The 26,399-nt window shown below is 45.4% G+C and overlaps 1 protein-coding gene across 1 annotated transcript in view; it reads left to right on the top strand.

The window, feature by feature from the left end:
• The window catches only part of FUBP3 (far upstream element (FUSE) binding protein 3), a 43,163-nt gene extending 22,780 nt beyond the window's left edge, over nt 1–20,383 (top strand). Inside the window, exons 8-19 of the mRNA XM_010571115.1 lie at nt 53–110; nt 2,724–2,886; nt 3,790–3,888; nt 5,874–5,978; nt 6,372–6,474; nt 7,145–7,245; nt 8,521–8,662; nt 13,439–13,599; nt 14,465–14,538; nt 15,043–15,119; nt 19,276–19,347; nt 20,083–20,383. Coding sequence (XP_010569417.1) covers nt 53–110; nt 2,724–2,886; nt 3,790–3,888; nt 5,874–5,978; nt 6,372–6,474; nt 7,145–7,245; nt 8,521–8,662; nt 13,439–13,599; nt 14,465–14,538; nt 15,043–15,119; nt 19,276–19,347; nt 20,083–20,231 — 1,304 coding nt within the window. The 3' untranslated portion in view covers nt 20,232–20,383. The remainder of the gene's footprint in view (nt 1–52; nt 111–2,723; nt 2,887–3,789; nt 3,889–5,873; nt 5,979–6,371; nt 6,475–7,144; nt 7,246–8,520; nt 8,663–13,438; nt 13,600–14,464; nt 14,539–15,042; nt 15,120–19,275; nt 19,348–20,082) is intronic.
• Nucleotides 20,384–26,399: the final 6,016 nt, after the last annotated feature.

Here is a 26,399-nt window from a genome sequence, read left to right as displayed (position 1 = left end):
GCCATTTTTTTAATTCCATGTATTAAAAATTTCCTTCTTGTTTCTTTTGTAGACAGTGGTGGGATGCCCGAGAGGCCCTGTGTACTCACCGGGACGCCAGAGAGCATTGAGTGAGTCCTGATTTCATTTCTCTCCTTTCTCCTTCTCTCTCTTCTCCCTAATGCTGTGCTCTGTCAGTGGTGCTACTTGGTTAGCCACACCAGTGAATGTTGGCCTAGAGAAACTTGAGGGTCTCTGGAGCATAGAACCTCTTGGTCTGATGCTTTAAACTGTGCACCTCAAAGGCTTTTTTCCAGTTGCAGTTTGAACCCTCTGCAGAAATTTCCGTGGAATTCCCCTCCGCAGGGCAAGGTTGCTCTTAGGGCACCTAGGATGCAGTTTTCTAACTGCAGCTTTCCAGGATACTGAGCTAAGCTGTTGAAGGGCACTTCTCTTCTCCCCTTCGCTTCCCTACTCCTATTGAGATGACCATCCTTCCAGCTGAAGAAGGGCTGCATGAGGCCTCCAAAGCCTGTCGGTGCCACTCCAGAATGATCTGGAGGTGTTGGTGTTGTTGCAGAGCAGCATGAGGCCCATGGGTGTGCTTGCCTCTGCATCGCTGCCAACAAGAAGCAAAGGACTGAACCAAAGTCTTGAATTCTGATCCCTGCATGGTAGAGACACGTGGCCAGCCAGCAGGGGTTTCTACTCTTTAGACCTATAGAAACTTTAGGGACAGTGTTTCCTCCCTCCCCCTTCCCAGGAGCTGAGTTTGAGACTCTCACAAACCAGTTGAGGACCTCCTGCTGGAACTGGATCCAGGATCCTCAGGCTTACAGGAACACACTTAACATATGGAGCTGCTCTTTCTCTCCCCAGCCTTTGGGTAGGTGGGTTTTTTAAAATCCATCTGGAAATCTTTGAGTTGCATTTGATAGTGAAAATACATGGGCGCAAAGACTGTCTCTCTAAAGAGAAGACACTCATCATTCTTCCATTCCTAAGAGGTCTAAGGGTACTGAAATCTCCTTATTCTACCATAATACTGCAAGCAGTGAGCCAGAATAAATGTAATTGGCAAGCTCACATTATAGGGCAGGCAATGTATTCTTGCTGATATTGAAGTGCTTTTTCCCCTTTAGCAAAGGATATTTCAGAACAAGAGCAAAATATTAAAAAGCTGGGATGCCTGATGAGATGCAGTTGGGGGAAAATGGGGGAGAGGTATAGTTAAGACTTCATGGTTCTGAAATAAGCGGTTAAATGTAGTCAAGTCCAAGGCTGTCTTTAAATAAAATGTAAATAAGTTTAAAAAAAAAAGTGAGAATACTCAGTTTGTGAAGCAGAACAAGGTGTTGAGGACATGGAATTAGGCAAAATTTAATTTACTTCTGTGCTAAAATTCTTGTCAAGTTGGTTGGTTGAACTATTTTTTCAGGCTACTTGTCGAAAAAGAAAATTAAGTAAGGAAACCAATCTAGATGTCAGACTTTGAAGGGTTTTGTGAGGAGTGTTTCCATGAGTTATATGCAGTGGCAAACTAATAGGGTTAATTTCCAAATGACCCCTTCTCATCTGAAATACATTGTGTATTAACTGTTGTAGTCTCTCTTTTTTTACTAAAACAACATTATGCAAAATATGAAGATAGATGAATAAAACCTCTTTAAGACTCTTCCAGAATATTTGAAGTGGGCTTCCAGAAATTCCACCTTTTGCCTCGTTTTGCGAGAAAGTCAAGAGAAAGCAGTGCTCTGATCTGTGTGCAGCCTCAGATCACCACCCCTTGGGCTGTCTTGGGTGAATGTCTTCTTGTGAGGGATGACTTTGTATTGTTTCTTCAAATCACCAGAGAGAAGACAGTCCTCCTAGGGTGCCTGATATGGCTTGGTATGAAGTGGAGAGAGGGGAGGATACTGCTTTAGGCTGAATAGGGAACTGGTGACTTTCTTCTACCTACTTTGAGAAGGGTTGTGGGAGAAGGGCAGGAAAGGGATGTGTTGGTACTAGGAGTCTTCAAGGTAAAGAGAAACTCTGTCAGCTACCTCTGACATGCAAAAGATTTTAGAGGAGGGATCTTTAATCTCCCAAATGCTTCTTTGTGTGTCTCTTCTCACCAGGAGTAGAAGAACCCAGTCTTTCACTGGTTGCTGCTGCAGTATCATTGCCTCGCTTCGTGGTGTAGCTTCAGCACCTACTGCTTGGGGCAGAGGCTGTGTTAGAACAGTGTTCTGTTGCTGCTGGTAAGAGCAGGCAGAGAAGAGCAAGGCAGTTGCCTGTGACTGATCAGAGAGTGGTTAACCAATGTGCTGTGTTAGTATCAAAGCAGTGTGTGGTTTTTGTCTTGACCAAGAAGAACAGAGCTTGAGTTTTACCAAATATTGTATATACGTTAAAAAGTTTAGAAAAGTTTAGAACCTAGAGCATCTTCATTCAAAATCAGCACCCCAAATGCTATAGCTCAACTATTGTCCTTAACTTCTGAAGAGGTCAGAGCATGCTGCTGCTCTTCCTTCTCTCTTCCCCTTTCAAAAATCAAACTGCTTATAAGTAATCATGATGGGGAAAATACACATCAAAGAGTTTAAAAAAAAAAAAAGGCAAACATTGTGCTAACTATGGTTTCCTCCATCTTTTCACTTCTTCTCCTCTCCCTGATCACTTCCCATTCCGATGGTTCCTGGTCTCTTGGTCACATAGAACAATGTTGTCTAATGGTTGTTTCCCTCGATTCTTTTCCAAAGACAAGCAAAACGGCTACTGGGGCAGATTGTAGATCGCTGTCGGAACGGACCTGGTTTTCACAACGATGTTGATGGCAACAGTACGATTCAGGAGATTTTGATCCCGGCATCCAAAGTGGGTCTAGTCATCGGCAAAGGAGGTGAAACAATAAAACAGTTGCAGGTGCGCAAGATGCATTTACTTTAGGGCTCTCTTCCCTACTGCAGCTTCTCTAGATCAACAAGAGCGTGCTGAAATGGAGAGCCTTGAATGCTCTAACCTTCTACAGCAGGGACTACTCTTCTGCCTTCAAAGAGCTGGACTCAAATCCAATCTTGTGTTACAAACAAAATAGGTTTGGCCCCAGCTACGCATGTAGTGGAGTTTTGCCAGAACTGTGAAAGAAACTCGTGTGCTTTAGATAACGTTTGGTGCGTGCTGTTTAGGAGGGGATTCTTGTAGCCAAGAAAAGGCTATGTCTAGTCTGCTGCTGCAATAGTTTTTAATGCCAGCCACGCTGTTGTAGAGTGCCGTGCTTCTCTTTTGTTGCTGATCTGTGATAAAGCTGGCGTGTGTTGTCTTTTTTTTTTCCTCATCCCACCCCTTTCTAATTAAAAGTGTTGTGTTATGTATAAATCTATGTTCCTAAACATTCTTTATTCCTCCATCTGGTACAAGTTTTTTAAAGAATAGAGGGTTTCAGAAAAGCACCTAGGTCAAAAATGTAGGTGTTTTGAGTGCCCTGATTAGGCCTCTGTCATCCAATAGTTTTAAGGCTGGTCACTTCATAACTATTATATGCAGACAGCTACAGATTTTGGAAAGGGATGAAAAATCAGTTGTTGAGGTAGAGGGGTTCTCTTTGCTGCAAGGAATTCAGCTATTTGAGAACTTCAGGAGTAGCACACTTTCTGGCAGTCCTTTACACTGTGGGACTGTTACTGGATTTGTGCTATAACTACTGTGAAGAGTTAAAGTAGCATTCTGTAAAGCTGCTGATTTGACCTACGTAATGTTTAGTAACCAAAATATAGTCCCTTATTTTAGGGACTCTGCTTAGCAAAGTGCTCTGTGCTTTTTCTTTAGGAGCGAACAGGTGTGAAAATGATTATGATCCAAGATGGTCCATTGCCTACTGGAGCAGATAAACCTCTCCGTATTACTGGAGATGCATTTAAAGTACAGGTATGTAATGAAAGTAAGCAGTTGCCCCAGAGAGCCGAGAAGAAATTTAAACTTTAGTGTATTTGTGAGCATCTAATGGAGTCAAATCCAACTGTAAATGTAATGATCCTTGCTAGTTTTGTTTGTTCTGTAAGGCTGATGAAGTTTGAGTAGAGCAAGGTAAAACACCAGACTAGCAAGCACTGGCTTGTTTACAGCGTAACCTAGGAGCTCTCACTCCACACAGATATTACACATGGGTAGGAGAAGAGCTGAGGAGGAGGGTTTGGAGAAAGTAGCTTTGAAACGCTTTCCGGTCTGTGTAGCAAAAAATCATAGCTATATGTTACTTGAGCAAATGGGTTCTTAGTGACTAACTTAATCACACATTTGAGAAAGATTTGTGGAACGTTCACTATCTCAGACAGCCAATTGACGCAGGTAATTAAAAAATAATCCCACAACAACTCCTGAAACCAAGGGGTTTGCTTAATATTGGTACCTCAGTCTCCTTGTGTCAGGGTTCTACAGATATGTTCATACCTGCGGTTCAAAGCAAAAACCCATGATCAACTGGAAACTGGAAGATTGCAGCATGATGGGAGTGCTTGAATTAAAGAATTAAAGTTTAGCTGTGGCATGTTCCACTTCTCAGCAAGTGCTTTTCATACCTTGCTAAGTACTTAAATCTAGCTTAGCATTCCTGTCTCTAATAAAAATAGTTCTATTTCATAGGATCTCCCTAATCATAAATTGCTGCAACAGTTGATGTTGCTCAGGGATGGTATGTTTGGGTTGTATTTTTCAAAGTTCTTACTGTAAGTGGGCTTTTAGATTTAAATTTTTTTTTCCCCAAATTCTTATACTTATTGTGGAGGCATAGATATGCAAAAGAGTTCAGTGGCAGTCTTGCTACTTTTAACCCAATCATACTTTCAGTGCTGCAGCTTCCCAGGTGGTGGCTTCTGCATTGCAAGATTTGCTGTTGTTGTATCTTCCATGCCATAAATCATGCCAAGCAATCATGGAGACTGCGTAGGCTGCAAGATCTTTGAGGCACTTAGAAAAGTTGAGCATGCTTAGAAAGCACTTAAGAAGCTGGATGAATCCTTAGGTTTGGTGGGATTCTCTGGATGCTGCAACAGTGTTTCTTAACTCTCTCAAACCCCTATAAAATTTCCTTTGCTCTTATTTCTGTCTTGGCATCTCTGAAAAGTCTTGAGTTGTTTCTTTCTGTAAAAAAATACCACAGGGGCATGGAAAATACATAAAAATATGGAAGGAGTCAGATTCACCAGTGTCCCTCAAACTTGGAAATAGAACCGAAATGTCAAGCTTAACTGGTAATATTTAGAAACAAAGGCTTTGGTTTTGACATGTAGGCTTTTTTTTAATGGTGACTACTATTGGCTTATTTCCAAGGTACACTTTTACTAGCTTGTGAATGGCCTTGAGGGCTGAAAGTAGGTAGGAAGAATATTCATTTGTCTCAGAAAATGTCTTGCTGGATTGCTGCAGACTTGGGCTTAACTTTTCTGAGTGTCAATAAGCTCACTACTGCCCACCTGCCTCCTTAGTATGTGCTCTCTAGCTCTTAGTGGGCATGATCTCTGATATGCTACCATAGCTTCTACCTTACTGTATTGGCTTCAGTTCTATCCAGTAGGAAAGGGTGTTTGCTTCCTTAATTTAAAAATAAAACAAAAAAAAAAACCCCAAAGATATTTTAAAAGCTAAAGGGCCTTTTTGAAAGACCGAAGGAAGCAATTGTATGCAAGAAACTGCCACCCTGCACACGTGGCAGGTTTTGTCATACGTGGAAGATACCATCAAGAACAGATCTCCACTGACTGTGGTAAAAGAAATTCTAAATCAGAATGCTGTTTCTGTTAAGCAGATGGAGATCGCTTTGCCTGAAGCCTGACTATTAGTCACTGTTGAGGCCCTAACACCAAGATGGCAAGCAGGATAATTTTAAGCTAACTGTAACTTCTTTCCCCATGTAGCAAGCAAGGGAAATGGTACTGGAGATCATCCGAGAGAAAGATCAGGCAGACTTCCGAGGCGTACGCAATGATTTCAGTTCTAGAATGGGAGGAGGCAGCATAGAGGTATGTTTTCTTCACGAGTACTCTGCTAACCTCCCTGTGGGATGGGTAGTGGGTGGAAGTCATCAAATTGCACATGTAACCTGTAAGCTTATTTTTAAATGCATTGTGTTCTGTTGCCAGAAGAGTGACTCTGGCTGCAAAGAAGAGGAGTTCTCATGGACTCCCAGATGGCGCTTTTCTAATTGTCTTTTTAAGCTGCATTCTTGTAGTGCAGAGTTCATTTAGTGGGGAAGGAATTTGTGGCCACATGTTTGTTTTTCTTAAGCGATATGGTTCTGTAGTCTGGAGCTGCCTAATGTGGCCTGTCCTTATAGTTAAGAGCATCTCCTTGTAAAATCAGAGTAATTTAGTCTAGTTCTCTGAGCTTTCATACTGCTTTGCCTTTCCCATCAGGTCTCTGTGCCCAGGTTTGCTGTTGGAATTGTGATAGGAAGAAATGGAGAAATGATCAAAAAGATTCAGAATGATGCTGGAGTTAGGATTCAATTTAAACCAGGTTTGTGTGAGGATGGAGAGACATTACTTTCTGACCAGTGTTCCAGTTTGCAATTGCTAATGTGAATCTGACCTGAGGTTACAGCAGCTAGGCTTTCTTAATTTAAAGGTGCATTGTGTCTCTTTCTGAAACCCGTTTAAATATGATGTGCTGCTTCCTCGTGCACTTTCTGGTTTTCAGAGAGTAAGATATACAGCTTATTTGCAAACGTTAGATGTCACAACAGTCATGTCTTGAGTGGTGATTATATGGATAAACAAAATAACAATAACAAAGAAACTTTTATTTCCTGTTAAAGAATTCTCCTTCAGGACATTAAAGCCTTTGGGGATCAGGAGTTGATTAATTCTAAGTAACTTTCTCTGGGTCCTTGGCTGTCTGATCACCTATCAAAGCTGCCTTTGTCCTCTTAAAATCATATCAGTCTTTTTCATGGCTTTTTGACATTTGAAAGTGTTGCCTTTTGAATGTTGTTCCCTCTGCAATGTGCGTTGGGTTTTGTCTTCTTTCAGCCCATGGAAGAGGGGCTGAAGGTGGAGGGAAGAGGTAGCTCTTGGGGTAGTTATGTTATGTGAAAATGCTGCTAGCAATGGTGGTGCTAAAAGGAAGCTTTTGTTGGCGGGTGGATGTTTTCTCCTTTTAATTTAGTCTTTGCCACCTCTCTTCACAGATGATGGGATTAGTTCTGAAAGAGTCGCACAGGTCATGGGGCTTCATGATAGGTGTCAACACGCAGCACACATCATCAGTGAGCTCATTCTCACAGCACAGGTGGGTTCTGGAGGCTCTTGGGAGGAAGGTGCTTACATGGGAATGTAGTCTGCATGCATGCAGCTGTGTGGATGGATGCCGCCATCTGAAGAACAGTGTTAAATTTTGCCTCTGGTAGGCCACACATGCTGCTGCCCAGGACAGAGCTGCTAGGTTTGTTTTTTGTTTATTTGGGTTTTTTTTAATGAGCTATGGGAAGGTCTCCTATTCTCAGGCAGTATTATGAGGCCTCATCATTATAGCTCCACGTTCAGCCCCCACGTTTTGTTGTTCTTAAGTTATTTGGAAATGGTGACCTGGTGGAATGGAGTCCAGCAGTAGTGTGAGACAGTGACTGGAGCCTTTGCTCAGTAGGGCTGAGTAAAGCTTAGACAGCAGAGCATTAACAGTGCTCAGTGATGCCTCCTCTTCAGACTCCAGTCCTCTGGTCTAGTGGCTGTGGAGGGCAGGGGAAGGCAATGAATTCTCACATACGCGGTCACCATGCTCCAAGACAGACACCAACATGTTGCATTGCCCAAGAGCAAGAAGTACAAAGATGAGTGAAGTAGTAGGGCAGACTCATGAAGGAGGTTGCATATCCCATTGTATTATGACAAGTAAAGATGTTCAGCCATTCCACACCAGATACCTGAGCATAATTTGTCCATCAAGGGTAGGTCTTGATACCTCTTCTTGCCCCGAGAGCTGGTTTGAATACTTGATTTCATAATTCTTTTAATAATCCACTTAAACTTTGAGGTCTGTCATGATAGTCTCTGCCCATGGCCTTTGCTTTTGGAGAAATCAGTTACCCAAAATAGGTATGTCCTTTAAGTGTCTTTGAACTTAAAAGCTTCCTTTGGAAGTTTTGGAAAATGTGCATTTCAGCTGAGTAATTCCAGCAGTTCTTTAAAGAATGACACTTGAAAGGGTTTGGAAGCAACTTCTGTGTGTGTCAGTGCCAAGATCTATTGGTTGCTCTAAGGAAAGCCCCCATCACAAACTAAAAGTCCTTTAGTAGTTGATGCTTGTTTATAGGTTTATTTCAGCAGATGTAAAGGCATGCATTTAAAAAATATAAATATCTTCCTGAGTCAGGAAGGCAACTGTAACCTATGTTACTTGGCATTTCTTTAAAGTGCTTCAAAATCTTGAATGTGAAAGTGAAGTCCAAGAATATCTTAATTCAATGCCATTGATTATAATGCAGTCTAACTTACCTTGCTTTATTTTGGTTTTAACGTGCATTGGGGCCAGAAAAAAACCACTGATATAAATTTTTTGCCTTCCAAGGAACGAGATGGCTTTGGAAGCTTGGCTGTTGCCCGAGGAAGAGGTCGTGGCCGTGGGGACTGGAGTGTTGGAACACCTGGGGGCATGCAGGAAATAACCTACACGGTGCCAGCCGATAAGTGTGGTCTTGTTATAGGCAAAGGTAGGTCTGGTGACACTAAATACTAGAGCTTGCAATCTTTTTCCCTTGGGATGGTCGCATTCTTGCTGCCTGACAGTGTGAGGATTTGGAGTTTTCTGTAATTGCAGGTATTTAGTGGCCGGTGAATGCAGCATAGGAATAAGCTATAAGCGCTTGTGGTTGTTTTCTTTGTGGTGCTCTCACTCATAATTGTACTCTCCAGGCCCTTGTTCACAATCTGCAAGAGAGGCTCTTCATGCAGAGCTGTCAAGTAAGCTTGTTATAACAAGCAGCTGGCTGAGAAAAGGCAGGTTCATTTGTGGATTCTTTTTATACAGAATTCGTTTAAAGGACAGTTTATCAGGGACAAGCAGAACAGTCATTTCGTCATGCTGGATTTCTGTGAGTGCCATGTGATAAAATGGAAGGTCTCTGAATGTGGTAATAACAGTAGCTGCTTCCAGCCACGTACCTGAAGTGTCTGATGAATAAAGTGAAGCAGCAGGATTTGTCTGTATCTGAGCCTGTCACGGAGCAGACTGGTGCACCTTGTCTCGCTCAGACAAGCATGTTCACTGCCATGGAGGCCCCTTGGCTGCCTTAGCTGTTGAATCTCTCCATGCTTAGGACATGGACAAGGAGTCATCTGGCCTTCCTCTCAAGAATCGGTACAACCTCAAGACAGTTAGGAAACCAGAGCATCAACAGCAGTCTCAATTTATCATAGAGCATGAGCTACACTTCGGGTCATGGCAGTACTTAGATTAGAGCCAGGAGAAGGAGAGCTCTATCGCTCTGAATTGTTGTGATGCTTCTGAGTTAATACACTGACGTATCAAAGGAGTTATATTTAATTTTTCTATCTGCTTATTTCAGAAAGAATGACATGTGCCTTAACTAGTATTTAAGTAATCACAGTTGGCTTTTAGCCTCAGGAGAGGTGAGGTGAATAGAATAGGAACAGATTAGCTACAACGGTAAAGGAGGCAGAGTCTCGAGGGCATTGTGCCATATTTCAGTGGCATTTAGTTTCCTGCCATCATGTTGGGCAGGAGTGAGCCTGCGATGAAATGTATTGTGACCTCTTTCCCCTGCTGCATCTCACTTGTTCCCTTCCATGTGTCTGGCCCCTGTAGCACCCTGAACTCCTGCCTTACTGGATGACAAGGGACACAGATGTGGGACACGGGCATGTCAGCAGTATATCTGCAATCATTTTCAGATGTTGTTCTTTGCTGTAAACCTGTTCACAAACCTGAAAACTTTTTTCAACATGAAAAAACACCTGCTCTCCCCATTATGCAGAAATTGCAGGGTGATTATGCTTGATCTCACTGAACAGTCCAATTGGGCAAAAGATCAAGCAAAGCAAATTTTACGCTCACACGTGAGAGTTATATGTATGGAAAAATAAAATTATAATGAAACTTTATTGCTGTATCCATTAGTCATCCTTAATAAAGGATCAGAAAAGGTCACTTGTTGTTCAGCAGTGCACTGAAGTGGAGCATTTGTGACTACAGAGAGCACTGTGTGCTGAAAAGATAAATGCAGGTAGTGGAGTTGGATGTCCTAGCATTCAAGTGCAAGGCCTGGCACAGGCTCACTGTGGGGGTGAAGGGTAGCTTTTTACCTTTGTTTCCACAACAGCAAAATAGGGATTCTTACCCAGCCAGATCAGAAGCTTTCTGGAGTGACTAATTACTAGTTGTATGGTGATTTGAGTGCTTGTAGCTTTGTAATACCACCTTGTAATCGGTGTTCTTACAGTGCCTATGCTCTTAGTCTATTGCAGCCTTCATTTTTTGTCAAGTGAGTGATGGCTGTAGCATTGCCTTTTGGGGCCTGGACCAGGATGGATGTACTACACTTTCCATATGTTGATGCAAGACACCCAATTCTTCTTATTTCCTCTCCCACTGCCTGTGGGGCAGCATAGGGGAGAGAGGACATTAGTGGGGTTTTCTTAACAGTGACCAATTGTAAAACCTTTGCTCCCCCCTTTTAGTTTCTGAGCAGTTCCCAGCTTTTTTTCGGGTTTTTTGTTTGGTTTTTTTTTTTTTTTTCCCTTCTCCCCCTCCACAACATCCCCCCGCCAGTGATACAGGACTTGGCTGTTAGCCTGCTCTGTAAAATCTGACTGAGTCCTCTGGGCTCATGTAGCTTGGTCTCTGAGGTTAGCACCCGAGCAATGGGTATCTTGGGCTGCTAGGTGTAGTGTTATGTGATGTGGCCAGGTAACTGCTGCGGTGCTTCCAGCTCCATGTCACCACTTGAGAAGGGGGGAAAAGAGGGAGATGAGGAAGTTTCTCAGCTCAATTTCTGCAGTGTATATGACAGAAGGTCTAGGGCCCTTTTCTTGTGGGCGTCACTTCTCAGCTTGGGAGCGTGAGCCTTTTTGAGCTGATAAGAAGTGCTCAGCTCCCTGCAAATCCTGTGTGTAGCTTTTTCCTCTAGAGGGTGGGTAGGTGCAGCTTTTCTTTTCTGAAAGACTCGAGGAAGGGTGGAGACGAGCGCCATACACATGTCAAGCACTTTTTCTGTTTGGTGGTTCTTGGAAACAAACCACAGCCTCTCTGGGCCCCCGCTGGATTTCCATGATAAATACAGCAATATTGACAGATAACGTGGCTGGCCTGGCTCTTGTCAGCTCTGCCTTTTAGCAGGTTTGATTAATTGCTTTACAATTTCACGTCCAGCTGGGGGGCCACTCTTGGATCACTTCTGCCCCCCATCAGGTAGAAGAATGGAGCGGGCTGCTGAATGCGCTATAGACAGCCACCATGTGCTGAGCGGGTCACCTCATTATGGGGGAAGATGGACTCCTTCCGGCACCATGCAGCATCATGTTGACTGCGTCATTTCATTTGCATGCTCTGGAGGCTGAACTGGGATCGCTTGGATGGGAGGGAGCACTTTGGCATGTACCAGACTGGAGGGTAAGGAGGAGAAGGGCACCAAGTCCTGGTACAGGGGTAGCAGCTTGCAGCCTCTGACCAAACCTGGAGAGGCAACTAACTTGATCCTGCAGTATGGTCTAGGAGGGAGCTGATATGGAAATAGTCCCAGCAACGGCCAACTTGGTGCTGAATGCTAAATGGGGAAATGATTTGAAATCTATATTCTCCTTGCTTCCAGTTTGAGAAAGCTTTAATTTTTAATCCCCTTTTGGAAGGAGAAACCTAGCCTGCTGTGCAAGTAGCAACCTATGGTTATGCCTCTGTCGCTCAGTAAAGTTCTCCCACTCCTTCATGATCCAAATTGTGTTGGCTGAAAGGGTCCTCTGTTTTTGTTAAGCAGATGAAATGGCTGTTGATTCAGATCTCACCTCAGTATGTAAAAAACAGAGCTTCAAACAAGTCTGCATCAGACAAAAGCGTTACATAGAAAAAACTTCTTGGTTTTGAAACTTCATCTTACCGCTTTCCCATGCTTGACTGAAAATAAGTGTCTTGGCTTTTGGCTGCACAGTACAATCGCTGTTGTCTGCCCAGGGATGTGACACGATTATCTTTTGTTAAATGCATCTTCAAAAATTCATTTAGAAAGAGTTAATTGCCCTTTGGCAACTTTTCCTCCTCCCTTCCCCAAGAAGGCTTTAAGATGTTAAAAAGGTCACGAGTCCATTACAATGAAATGAACAAGTGTCTGCAACATCCACAGTTTGTTTTGAAGTTGTGCTGGATGTATAGAGATGGAAATGCAAGCAAAATTGAGATTATTTTTTGAGACTCTTTTTTCATTAAAACCAAAAAAAAATCTCCACTTAGTTTCCTTTGCAATCTTTCCTGCTTGCTGAATGTCCTTTTGGCTGGTGATCTTTGGTTTGTGATTTAAAAGTTGTAAAATCCTTTCCTTCCACACACCCTTTAATTTCTCCAGTTGAGTGGAGCTGGTCTGTAAGTTGTGTGAGCTTCCAAAAGAAGAATTGAACCATTGTTAACATTGGCTGAGGCTTTTGTTAAGCAAATTTCATTAAGAGACGGGGACCTAGCAGGTCTTCAGGAAATCAGATCTACTTTGACTGGCTCTGCCACATCTTGTTCGAAGCACTCCAGTGCTCTAGTGTATCCAGATGGCAAACTAGCCAGATATGTTCACTGCATGCACAACTAACTCTGAAATAGCGGAGGACTGCCTGGAATCCTGTACTGGTGCAGTTGTGTGGAGGGATGCGTACGCTGCAGCGTGAATAGGAAGTGCGGTAAGCAGAGGTTTCTTTAAGGGAATAAGCTATTGAACAGCACATGATTGTGAGAAAGCTTAAGCTTTGTTTTTAAGCTACAAGGTATGTGGCTGGTGGCTTTTTGCCTTGGTGGAATGAAATGTCTAGTGATGGGGGAAAAAAGCCTCATGGAAGAAAGAGCGAGCATGTTTCAGTTGCAGGTGACTTTCTTTTCTTGAGGATTGTGAACAGCTGTGCAAAACCACCAGAATTCCATCAGTACGGTTTTTGCATCTGTTTTGTCAAAGCGTGTGCCAGTCATGCTGCGTTTTGTTGCAAGCCTAGCAATGCGTACACAGGGGGACTGTGTGTATTCTTAAAATGGCACCATCCATGACCCCAAAAAACCATTGCAGTAGCTCACAGTTTCAGGTCATACTTATGAGGCAGCATAAAGGAGCAACATGAGCTCAGGTACTGTGGTTTTTTTTATGCTGTTGCCATCTTCAGCCTGCCTCCCTTGACGCACACAGAAGGTAGTTGAAACTATATTCCATTACCAGAACCTGACTTTGTTATGCTTTTATGAAAAAGATGCTGAAGATCCCTTCTTCTGTCTTGGTTTTCTTCAGGTGGTGAGAACATCAAGAGTATAAATCAGCAGTCAGGAGCCCATGTTGAGCTCCAGAGAAACCCACCTCCGAACACGGACCCTGGTGTACGAATATTCACTATCAGAGGAGTTCCCCAGCAAATTGAACTCGCTAGACATCTCATAGATGAGAAAGTTGGTGTAAGTTCCATCTCTGTTGATCTCGGTCTATCTCTTTCAGACGTGACGTTTTCACTCTTAGGTACGTGTCGGCCTGGACTTACAGGATGGCACAGAATACACACGCTTACGTTATTCAGCTTCAAAACCATTTGCCTGTTAGCAGCTGTCTTGAACTTTGGCCCTCCAGCACCCATTGGACTAATTTTTGCTGTGGTCCCAGAAGGATCTGACTGTTTGCTGACATAATCATGGGTAGTATGCAGCTGTATGAGAGGGAAGAACAGCAATAATAAGGTATGAGAAGGCTGTCAAAGGAGATTTTATTTTTTTTGAAGGGAAGACAATAGTGTCACTGCGTGAGAATGACACAATCCTGGCGTCATCATACTGAAAGTAACACTCAACTCCTTGCTCCAGTAAATCCAGGATGACTTTTACCTTCCACTTAATGCAGTGCTGTGGTATTGAAGCTTAATAATGTCAGGCTGGAGTACTACTGAAGGGGGAGACTTGGGTAAAAGAAAGTACGGAAAATACTGAACTGGGGCGTGGTAAAGCTGAAAAGCAACCTTTATGCTGAATTGCCTGAGAGGAGAAGGCTTGATACCAACCTCAGGACCTAAGCTATTCAAAGGAAAACTTGCAACTGTGCCATAGTCCCGTTAGCCCCTTTGTGGGCTGACGAGTTGCTTTTGAAGCTGGGCTCCTGGAATGTGCTGACAGTCCTGAGAACTTCATCCTTGGAGAATCAGTCACTTCTTTCAGGTGCTGGGATTTAGTGGAACGTGTCCCAGGCTGTCTTCTCCCCTTTCTTACTGCTCATACTAGCTGACTCCACCCTGTGCTTAGAGCTGGCATTAAATATTTGTGGATTCTGTGACAGGGTACCAGCATGGGTGGACCTGGAGGATTTGGTCAAAGTCCGTTCAGCCAAGCACCCGCTACACCTCATCAAAAGTAAGCTTCTCCATCTCATCACGGACGGGCTGTGGGGAATGCCTGGGAGCTATAAAAGCACTGGGAGAAGGGTGGAGGGCCCTGAAGCGGTGGTGTGCAAGTGGAGCCTTTTAAAGATTGAGCATTCAGAAGCAAGAAGCAAGTGAGATTAATCCTTTAAGCTTGACTACAGGAAGGATTTTATCTATTATAAACAAGGTAGGTATTGGCGTCTCCAGAATTTCTGTCTCTAGTGCAGTAAGAGCATGGAAAGAAGCCTGAACTGCATACAGCACAAGGAGTGCTGTTCAGTGTGATGTATCTTTGTCTTGGCTTCATGAACAGACCAATATCAAGACAGTTAGCAGTCACACCTACACAGCGTTTCCTTTTGTTCCCACATTCACCTGTTGGCTCAGCAGCTGCTGGCTATAAGTAACAGTTTCGCTTCTGTGGGTAACTTCATGTATATGGCCTGTTAAGTATTTTATTGTCTACTTCAGCGTGCCTTTTTGTCCTCTGCAGTGGTCCTCAGGCGTTCATGACGCAGGGTTGGGGCAGTACCTACCAGACGTGGCAGCAGCCTGGACAGCAAGTCCCAAGTAAGTGTCTACGACCTGGGTTGGAGAAGGGTTGGTATATTCCCTTTGCAATTGCTGCTTTGTGCCTGCAAAACACAGGTTCACCCATGAGACCACTTCTGTGAAAAAGGCAAAATAATTTCCTGAGCAGAAGAGGTGTGTGGAGACATGCTGTGGTGTTTGAGCTCAGAATAAGCTGAAGTCCATTGAAAACTGTGACGCTTTTTGTGCACTTAACTGCTTACTGCCTGTTTCTGTTCTCTTTGTGTAGAAACTTGGTCCTTGCTGTCTGTTCCTCTCTAACAAGAACATTTTTGCCTTAGGCTCTCTTCTGCCAGGATTCTCCAGGCAAGCACTTGCCAACCCCACCTTCCCCCTAACAGGCATATCGTGTCTGGTGGCAAGCCCTCCCATCTCTTTGTTCTTGACCTTATCAGTTCTTGCTTATTTTCTTTTTTAAATGTTCCTTATGAGCTCTTCTCACTGCTCAACTCCCAGTCTGATGGAAAGACTGGGAAAGGAGATGCAGGAAATGGAAGAAAGGATAGGCAGAGCTCCTATCCTGGTTCATCCATACTGACTGTAGTAGTGTCCTCTTGTCTCCTCTTGGGAGTTGATGAGAACTGCTCAGCCTCCACAGTGCTAAATGCTCAGAATGAGGCCAGTGGAATAACCAGCTTTCAAATAAATAAAAACCCAAAAATGAGTGCATACATGTCCTTAGTCATCAGTTCAAAAACTGAACCCAGGTGACCCCTGCTGCTGGGCTTTCCACTTCAAATCACCAGCACTGAGTCAGGCTGGCTGTTATTCTTCAAGGTTCGAAGTGTCATGGCTTCCTAACAGCCTGTTTAGTCAAATGCAGCAGATTGGAATGGGGAGTCGCCCTTTTCAGAATAATTGAAGTAGTAAATGCTATTGGTGACGGTAACTGCATCATCCGGTGTCTTCAACAGCCAGATTAATGGTTTGCCCTAAACAGAGCAGATTCGTAGTCTGCTTGATAATCTCAGAGCTCATGTGTTGGGCAGTAATGTCCAAAAGACACTTTTCAGTCACAATTTTTCAGGAAATATGAGGTTTTTTAATGGCCTAGTCTCATGAAAACTGAAGCTAAGCACCAAAAAGTGTGTGTGTGGGGGGTAATTTTAAAGGGGTTTAATGACAGATGCCTTTTAGTGCTAAGGCTGAATTAGCAATGAAGTAGAATATTAAATTCAGTATAAATTCTCACTGTTTGAGGTGCCTGAGGTAGAGGAAACATTGGAGGAGCAATGCCTGCAATTGTACTTGTGATTCCCTGTAACATTAATCACATTTTAATGTTTATGAAATTGTGCATATATGAAATTTGGAAATCCTCAGTGCTGCTTTGTTAACTTAGTGCACTTCTAAAATGTGTGCTACAGTAGGACATAGGAACCCTGCGTGGGAAGTGTGTGTTAAACAAAAAAAAAAGCCTCTGCAAGGGTCCTGCTCCTTAGCAATTACAGTCTAAAAATCATGACTTTTCCTTTGAGCTCTAGGGACTTACAGAAGGTCAATAGTTGTTCTATATTCAGGACAGCAAAATGCAATGGGTGGGCTTGGAAGGACTCTTTTTTTTGTACAGGAATGGAATAGTATGGTACTGAAGAAGAGTATTTTCCCATAAGCTTGCTTTACAGGAAAAATTGTTATTCCAGTCCTTTCCTGTGCACCTTCAAGAGCACTGGACTTCCCTGAGCTTTGGGAAGCAGAGCAGTCGATGCAGCAGGGAAAGTTCTACAAAAAAATGTAATTTTCATCTTCTCATAAAGCCTTCAAATAAATGCTTACAAAATATGCATTGCTATTTGCCTTGCAAGATGCCTTTAGAAGCTCACTTTAGTAACTTACCTTCTTTCTCACCTCCCTGAAACATCCTCTTTGTCTTGCCCACCAGCCACTAGGGAAAAACAAAATCTCCCTTCCTGCAACATATAGTCATGTCTCAAGCTCACACCTCCTGGCTTTGGAGCCTGGTATAAGAAGCACAGACCCTTTGAATCCCCCGATTACTGATAGTGCAGCTTTTATCCCAACGATGACTGCTTTGCAGTGAGTTTGTCAGGTTTCTGGTGGCTCCCAAGACCAGAGAAACATCCTGCCTTGCCCTTGTCCTTTCCCTGTATGGGTTAGTACCACAATGCCGTGTTTGGGGGGCAGACGTTTTATTTCTGCTGTTGAACCTGATGGAAAATGTTGGCTCTCTAGTTCCATGTCTACTTAGGATCCTCCATGTTCCTGTTTGTAGCCAGGCATACTGAAGGCAGTCTTGGTAAGGAGAGAGGACAGACAAGATAATGCTGTGCTTTAAGCAGCCTTCACCGCTTTCTTCTGCTGCAGATCACAATGGTACCCAGTCAGGCCAGGTGGAGTTCACCAAGGCGTGGGAGGATTATTATAAGAAACTAGGTAAATACCTGCTTTTGCACTTTAAGTTTTAATTTGAAAACAGTCTTGTGAAGGGTCCCTTCCCTGAGTGCTGCAGCCTGTTCGTTCACAGCTCTGCTAGCCCTGTCAAAGAGACGGCTGAGTCGTTCTCTGAGCAGGCTTCCTAGGGACAGACTCAAGAGTGCCCTCCTTGTGGGAGGAGTGGCAGACCCCCACCCCCTACACATGTATTTAGATTTTAATTACTTCCCCCATCTTAAATAAATTAACTGGCTGGGGAAACATTTTGCTGTGAAATGCATTTAGCTGCGTGTCCTTTCAGCCTGCTGCGGACTGTAATTCTCCTAGAAGAAAAGGCATTGAAGGAGGTCCTTTGTTGGCATTAGCAGGTGGACAGTTGAGGCAGCCTTGACCTCTGCCAGAAAAGGTCCTGACTTGTAGCGTTGGTCAAGTCTTTTAACCCGCTTTTATGCCCCTGGACAGGACACTGCTGCCCTGTTCCCTCCACCCACTTCACATTTGCAGTGTATTATTTTCCCCCTTCCCCCCACTTCAAAGCCCCCCTTCGGCCGGCGTCGCAAGGCAGGGCTGTACATGGAGCGCAGGCGGTTGGATGGGCTGGGAAGAGCTCTCTTCCACGCGTGTGTCCTGTCCTTGCCTGCTGTCCCTGTGTGTAGTGGCTCATGCTCAGCGCTCACACTCTCGCTGTGCCTGCCTCTCTCTGCAGTTTTCTAGTTGCTGTGTTTTCTGTTCAGGGCTTTTTTTTTTTGTTTGTTTGCTGTGTGTCTCACTGAGGGCTCTTTGCTCTAATGTGACTAAGGGAAGTGTGGGCATCCCGCCTCTGCACCCAGATGGCTGGACTCTCCCCTGCAATAGCACATAGATGTGCTGGATTGAAGGTGTCTTAGTGTTTCAGAGAGGGGGAGTCTGGGCTACATGAAGACCAAGGGTTTGGGGTCTGCGAGGTCTCTCTCAGTGCAGGCGTTGGCACCACTTATCTTGGTGGGGAGTCTGGAGACTGTGCCATGGAGCCAGTTGTGGCTGTTAGGAGGGTGTTGTGGATGCCTCTCCGGATGATGCGTGGGCTGTAGTGCTGAGGGCAGGTGGAGCTGGCTGTGCTTTGTGCAGGGCTCATGGCTCCCTTCGGGCCTGAGGACTTTGCAGCCAGTAGCAGTTTGGCTACCCCAGAGCTGTGCGCTGGGGCAGATGGTACGCTGGAGGCTCGTGTTTGGGCACGTTGTACAGACAGGCATTGCCCACTGAGGCTCCTTCAGGTGGGCTCCGCTGATGAGAGTGGGGGTGAAGGATGCAGACCCCTGAAAACCAAGTGAGGTGACTCAAAACATGGCCATTTCCTTGGCAGCTCCATGGCTGCAGGTCAAGGTGACAGGTCTCAATTCTGTCAGACATTTCAACCCTCCATCCCTGTGCTAGGTGTGAGTGGACTGACAGCCTAGGGTGGTTGATGTGCAAACTGAGCAGCTCCCAGCTTATGTTTTGGCTTGAGCAGGTCCCAGCAGGGGGGAGACTTGGCTTAATACCCTTTAACAGGGCACAGGTGAGGTGAAATCAGGAACTTGAGCTTTTCCTCGGCTTTCCCTGAACTGAAGATGCTGAACACTGTAGAAAGGTGGAAGCTGAAGTGTGAAGTCTGGGCAACTGAGGTAGATTCAGGGCCTGTCTAGTGGAAAGGTAAATGTCACTGGCTGGAAACTGTCACCTGTTCCATACTGACGTGCCCCTTGTTGTCATCTTTGCACAGGCCAACAGAGCCAGCAGCAGAACAGCCATCCCGATTACAGCAAAGCATGGGAGGAGTATTTCAAAAAACAGAGTGAGTGAAACAGGGTTATTGGAGATGAATCAAGTCTTGTTACAAAGAGAGTTAACTCTAATCCGATGACTTGCATCTCCATCCCCTGCCGTTATTAGCTTCCAGTCCTCTACAAAACCCCTTTGGTCCTCTCCTGTTGGTGATGGTGCATGTAGTTCTCCCACTGAAAGCTCTCAGTTGTGCTGTCTGCTGTTGTGCCTCGAGAGAGGTGCTCCCATTGAACCATGGTCCACAGTAGACCTCGTGTACATGCTTGCAGTTGGCCTGTCTGGGGGAAACATAGCGTATAACAAGAACTGATGCTAACAAAAACCAGAAAGCTGAAGCTGGGTTGTTGAGAGGGTAGGAAAGCTTTGCACACATGGAAAAACATGAGCCTGGCTTTCTCCATTCCGTTAAGAAGCGCATGATGCCAACTTCTCGATTTGCTTTTGACACCGTGCTGCTAGAGCCTTTGGGCCGGGGATGAAGGGTGCAGGCTGTCAAACTGTGTCCCTGCAGCTGCGGGAACAGTCTCTTAATGCTTTCTGGCTGCTGTCGGCTTGTCACTTGCAAGCCAGCTCAAAGCCTGTCCTGTCGTATCCAAACAGCAGATAGCCGGTGTCGCTCTTTCAGATGTCTGCAGCTCTTGGAAGGGGGCTGGCTCTTCTTTAAGCTTTACAAAAGGAGATCCTAAGCCTGGGCTTGGTCTTAACTGAATTGCTCATCTCTCCCTTTTCCCTTCTTTTCCTCCAGGTCATGCTGCCAGTGCTGCTTCTCAGGCAAGTTCCCAACCGGACTACACGATGGCTTGGGCAGAGTATTACAGACAGCAGGCCGCCTACTACGGGCAGACACTAGGGCAGGCTCAGGCCCACAGCCAGGTCCGTATTCGTGTTCCCTGAACCTCACTGCTCATTCCCTTGGGGAACTGGGTACGTTGGCCTTGCCCTGGTGTGGGGACTCTGCTTTGGGTTCACATGGTAAAGCAGAGATATCTTGTGGCTGAGGAAGCAATCACAGAACTGTTGTTTCAACATCAGAGTCTTATTTCCCTGGTGAGAGGTTTTTTGGGAGAGAACTGGGAGCTTATTTGTTTCTCCTGGGGACCTTTCCTTATAACCCCCAGGCTGTTTTGTGGCTTTGGGGAATGAAAGTAAAAGGAATGATGGAGCCAGGCTGGCGAGGTAGCACAACACCGGCACATCGTGCAGTCCAGAACCGTGTGTGCAGGCTTTGCCTTTTCTCTTGCAAGCTTTGTGCTGCGATAGGAGGTGTGTGCTTGCTGGGGAGGGAGCACCCTCTCCTGAAAGGGAGCGGAAAACTGTTGAAAAATAATTTGGATTAACCCACTGCCGAGTAAAATCGCACCTCACCTTTCACTCAAACCACCAGAGGGTTGTGTGGGATTTATCCTGATGGTACCCACAGGGCTTTCCTGAGCGCCGGGTTTGCAGAGCGAATGTCTTGGTATTTGGCAAAAAGTATGTGCAAAGAACACGCACACCTCTGTGATCGGACGCTTCTCCCCACTGAATTGCGTTTTTACTCTGGCTCCTTGGAGCAGAAGCTGGTCTGGATGCAGGTGGCGCGGGGAGCCAGCACCGTCCTCAGGCAGCCGCAGCCTCCCCGCTGCTGCTCTCCGGCACTGCCGAGGTCGAGCGGGGCGAGCCGGGTGCAGGAATCGGCGCTTGCCGCGGGCGCTGGCCAAGTGTGACCTAGAAGCGGTGATAAAAGGGAGTTCTCTTCATTCCTCTCTCAAAGTCTGGCCCTCTAGAGAAGAGAGATCTTGTTCGATAAGAGGCATGAACTCCTGGAAGGAGAGCTCGGGGATAGCAGGCATTAGGGCAGAGATCTCTTCGATAACGGCTTGAAGCATCGTTTGAGGTATATATCCTGCTCGGCTGGAACGGGGAATGAGAGACCTGTCTGTTGGGGGAGGAGGGCTTGACAGCATTACGAATTTGCTGCCGCTGAGTAACTTTTTTTTTTCCCCTCCCTCTCTCTCTCTCTAGGAGCAGTAGAACAAGGTCCTCGTGGCAATTTTTTTTTCTTGGAATCATTGTGGAAGAAAACCTTTTTGTAACAGAGGTTTCTAGATTTGCAACATTTTGATGAAGACTTTTCTGTTTGTTTGTGAAACACTAGTTGTAGGATAATCTATACTGAACTTTTCTAAGAATCAGGAACAATTAGTAATGTACTAAACTTATGGACATGCTGGTAATTTTGTTTCCAAATTTGTAAAAAAAATCTCCGGGATTCTTTTTGGAGAGAAGCCAGAGAATTTGCAGGCACCAAAACGCACCCCAGAGCTGTGACATTTCAACATGTGGTTTTTTGTGTGTTTTTTCCTTTTAATTTTCGATCTTTTCTGTTGCAACAGAAAGAGTGGCTTGGAAGTCTTAGGTGGTATGTAACAAATCCTAAAAAGAAAAAAAAATTTTAAACAGTATTTAAATATTCTTAAATATGTAAATTCATTAAATGTTTTACTTCTAATTTCTTGTATCTTGGCTGTCTTTGATTCTATTGCATTTTTTAAAAACTGAACTATGATATGTATTGTAATTAATTATGTGAATTCTGTATTGAGACAGTTACTGTTTTGCTGTCAGGCAAGTTATGGGTGGGGGGGGCATTTTGTAGGGTTTGTATAATTTCTAGAGTCTAAAGGGGTAATATAAAAACGTGTTAATTTTTTTAGCAATACATTTTTTCATGTCTCCATTGCTAGTTGCATTTATGTATCTAAGACCTCCAAGCTTGTTTAAAAAAACAAAAAAAACAAACAAAAAAAAGAAAAAAAACTTTCCTCTATGCTCTCAGAAATATAAATACTGTTATTTTTAATATTAAAATGAATCTGCTATTAGTACCTTTAACAAACACTGTGGAACATAAAACCATATAAAAGGTAGTAACTATTTTTTAATTCCAAGGTGTTTTTTGCTTTTTCATTTCTTTTAAATATTTTCTTATCTAATATTTGTCAAATTACCTAGAGAAATAAATGAATCTAGTATTAACCACAGTATGCGCTAAATAATTTTGATTTAATAAAAGGGATAATATGATTTCCAATGTTTACTGTAGTGTTTCTTGTACAGATAACAGTGTATTTTTAAAGGAAAAACGGAACTGAAGCTATTTTTTCTTGCATTTTTAATTGCCCTGCGGGACATTCCGTTTTGAAATGTACTGAAGTTACTGTTCTTGGGTTCTTTCCTTATTTTTCCTTATGCTTGAAATGTCTAACTATAAAGAAACACAATTGGATAATGTTGAGCATGGTGTTTAAAAAAAAAAAAGTGTTCTTTTTATTTGACTGACAGTTGCATTTTACACTCTATATAATAAAATTTCCACAAGATGTCTTGTGGGTGAAGTATTTCCAGTCTGTTTTACTCAGTTTGCTCGCTCTCCGCTTGCCGAGGTCCCCGCGCAGCGAGCTGGCAGCCCGCAGACTCCCGGCTCCTCTCGCCTTCGTGCTCGCACTGTGTCGCCCGAGTAGTTTGGGATGATCAGCTTGAGCCTTAATTCTAGTGAAACTCTATTAATGTCATGTCAAAGTGTCTCTTGACAGCGTGACACTGAGGATTTCCATAATAAGGTGCTGTAACTGTAGCTGTTCGGGCCAGAAGGATCTGTTTTAATACAGGGAAGTTTTCTGTAAGCCGGAGGGGCATGGATCTACAACTGTATGAACATTTTATTGCTTGTCAAGCAGGTGGCAGCTCCCGGTTTTAATACCCTGAACTTGTTGCTCTTCCACAACTTAGTCTGTGCGGCTCAATCCGACCAGGACTCGCCCTCCATCCTGCACCGTTCCTGCAAATGGGATCACTGGAGCAGCGCTGGCCCAGGGCGGGAGAGAGATGTGGAGGGAAGCGGCTCTGGCCATTCTCATCTATTAGATATGTTACGGGGCGGTAACTTTTAGTTGTAGCGAGGCCAAGTCTGGGGAGAGCTGTAGCCCCTTCAGAGATCCCTTGTAAAAATGTGAGGTTTGTGCTCCTCCAACCTAAAATAGCTCCATCCACTGCTCCCCAGCCAGCTGTAGGGGAGTTACGGAGGGGGGAAGGGAGGGAGGAAAGATCCCATCTGCAAAGCAGGGAGCGGGAGGCATGTTGAGAGCCGGAAGAAAAGGAGATGTAGCATCTCTAAATATACCTCCAGAGAATCAAGAGAGACATTGAAAGATGGGATAGTAAAAGCCACTTGGAAAGAGGGGAGAGGGGGGAAAAAATGGCTAGAGGAGGGCATAAAGGCTGCTGATGGGAATTGGGAGCGGGCATTACCGAGAAGACTTCCTTCTAATTCATCTTCCAAGCTCTGTGCCAAAACAGCATTTGGCATGGTTCACAGGGAGCAATTGTGTGATAATGAACCCTAAGGTGTCCCTTAATTGAAGACTGAGTATTACAGATTGTGCCAATAGTCGTAAATGGCACAGGATTGTGGGAGGATGCATTTTCTTAAATGTATCTGTAAGTACAGATTAGTGAGTCTCCCCAGTGAAATACCCATACTATAAATTATGGAAATATCTCTTTCTGATGCAACCTTTTATTGAGGGGGTGGGGCAGCAAAAGAAATAGTTTGCAAGCCTTTGAAATTTGGCCTGTCATTAAGATGGTGCCTGCAAAGCTGGGTTTTCATCAGCAGTCTGGTGTCCTGGAAGGCTAAAGTGCTTGAAACGTTCCCAAGTTCAGCAATTTGTTTTCCATTATTGCTGCCTGCTCGGGGCGGAGGGGCCGCAGCCATTAAACTTCTTTCTGTTGTGAGTCCACGACGGGCTGGAGAGGGGCAGGGCAGGAGGCGAAGAGATGCCTTGGCACCTCATGAGGGGCTGGTGACCTCCAGGTTCCTCCAAACTCCACTCCAGCCCTGCTGCCGTCCTGGCCTCTGGCTGTCCAGGGGGTCCTGGGAATTGGTGTGATGGTCAATCCCACCCCGGGGCTGGCCAGGGCACCTCGCGTTTCGCTCCGGAGTCTGTAGGCTGTGGTACCTTCAAGCCAAGTCTGTGGCCTCCCAAGAGAGGAATCCAGTCTCCCGCTCAGCAATGGGCAAGTTTAATCCCCAAATAAAGTGGATTAAGCACTGACTGTGTTAGTTTTTGCGACAGGGAGGGTTCTCAGGTCCTCAGAATGCTGTGTAGGAGCTGGCACGTGGGGCATGGTTGGGGCTTTGGGGTCCGTGAATGGCGGTGGGGACAGCACAGCCTTTTCCTCCTTACAGGGGACCAGTGCCCGGCACGGGGCTATGCCCGGGTGTTAATCCTGGGGGACAGCCAGGAGCTCCAGTGAGGACACCTTCCATTTGGGGAACGTTCTGCCTCCGGAACGCGGCGTTTGGGGATGGAGGAACTGGAGTTAAAGGCCATCCCAGGTGAGAGCCCCGGCAGGAGGTCCCCAGTCCTGGCTTCTTGGCTCCTGCTCTTACAAATCATGTTCCTTCAAGCACGATGCCTTTCCCGAGGCCTCGGCTCAGGCACACGATGGCTTCGCTCCCTCCGTGTGAATCCATCGCAGTTCTATTCAGCGGCGCATCTTTCACGGGAGGGCGCAGGCGTCTTGGCCCCGTGTCCTGCGGGACTGCCCGGGCTGTGCGGCACCCACCCCGCTCTTCAGGCAGAGACTTATTTCTAAGTAGAAACTTACTGTGGTCCTTCTGCACACCATTTCTGAGCAGCAGCCTGAAAAAGCATGTCCCTAAAGCATCTCATTGGGTTCACGATGACCCCGATGCTCTCCTGTGCTCTATATTTGGTGTGCCTGAACAGGCAAAGGCTCCTTTGGGAGCAGAGGGGAGACTTTAAGATAGTCTAAAATACTTTCTTTAATTTTGCATGATTTGAGAACAAGCTACATTATGGACATTGCGAGTTAAACCGAAATGATTATTGAAAGAGACAAGCAGACATGGGACTTTTTTTTTTTTTTCCCCAAGTATTAAATATTTAATTGCATTAGAGCAACAGTATATTTACAGTAAGCTGGGTGGGTGACGGGTGGCGTGGTCAGAAGGAGAGCTTGTGGTATTTAACGTGAAGCTTTTTGACACGATGTGGATGTTCGCAAGGTTCCACCTGCGCTGCTGCTTCTCCTGCAAACCCACTTCATTCATCTCAGTCTCAGGGGGATTCTCAGGGCTGTTGGTGTTTGCAGGGTTGTGACGTGAGGCGAGGAATTGGGATCTTGTGGTGACACGTTGTTCTTGTGCACATAAAGGTGTCAGTGTATCCTGTCAAGCAGCACACGGGTGTTTTATTCCATGTAAGGAGCTGCGTAGCCTTCGTTTGGCTGGTTTGGAAGTTTTTTCCTGGCTTTGCTGTGAGCAGCAGCAGTGCAGGGTGCCCATCACAGACAGGGCATTTCTCTGCCCTCTTAGGGCTGGAAAAGACCCAAAGGGAATTTTCTACAACTTTTCACGCTGGAAATCGGCAGAAACCAGAGTTATGTGACATGAAGATGAGTTGAAATAGCCACAGCTCCCTGGTCCGGTGGCAAGAGGGGACAGCAGCCCCGGAGCCGAGGGCAGCGAGCGAGCGGGCACTGAGCTCCCATCCTTGTCTCAGCAGCACCTCGGTGGGTGCTGGGGACAGAGAGGGGTGGTGGGGAGGGATCAGCCACCCCTGGGACAAGGGGGACAGGGCAGCAGGTGCCCAGGGCCACCCCTGCCACCTCCCTCCAGGTCTGGGGCACCAGGTTCAAGGCAGGTGACCCAAAAGAACATCTCTGGGGTTGACATGGGGGCAGGTACCAACAGCCCCCCCCAGATTATCTTCCCACCCTGCCCCTTATCACTTGAGGAAATCCTATTTCAAGGCCGCTATAAAGAAGCCTCTGATCTTTGCAGATGCTGGCTCGCTCCCCTTTAATCCTGGCCAGGCCAGGGTGCAGGTGCCGCGGTCCCGGGGGATTAGATGGTCCCTTCCCTTTGTGCGAGCCGTCACTCACCGGCGGCCGTGCCCCGGTGAGCCGCACCGACCGGCGGGGCTCCTTGTTTGGGCCATTCACCGGGGAATATTAAACTTCGCCGCCATGGAGTCATTACATGGGGAGGCAGGG

The sequence above is a fragment of the Haliaeetus leucocephalus genome, unplaced genomic scaffold (genome assembly GCF_000737465.1).
Source record: "Haliaeetus leucocephalus isolate CR32 unplaced genomic scaffold, Haliaeetus_leucocephalus-4.0 Scaffold306, whole genome shotgun sequence".
NCBI lineage: Eukaryota > Metazoa > Chordata > Aves > Accipitriformes > Accipitridae > Haliaeetus > Haliaeetus leucocephalus.
Note: the sequence above shows the minus strand (reverse complement) of the source record. Positions and strands in the feature narration are given on the sequence as shown.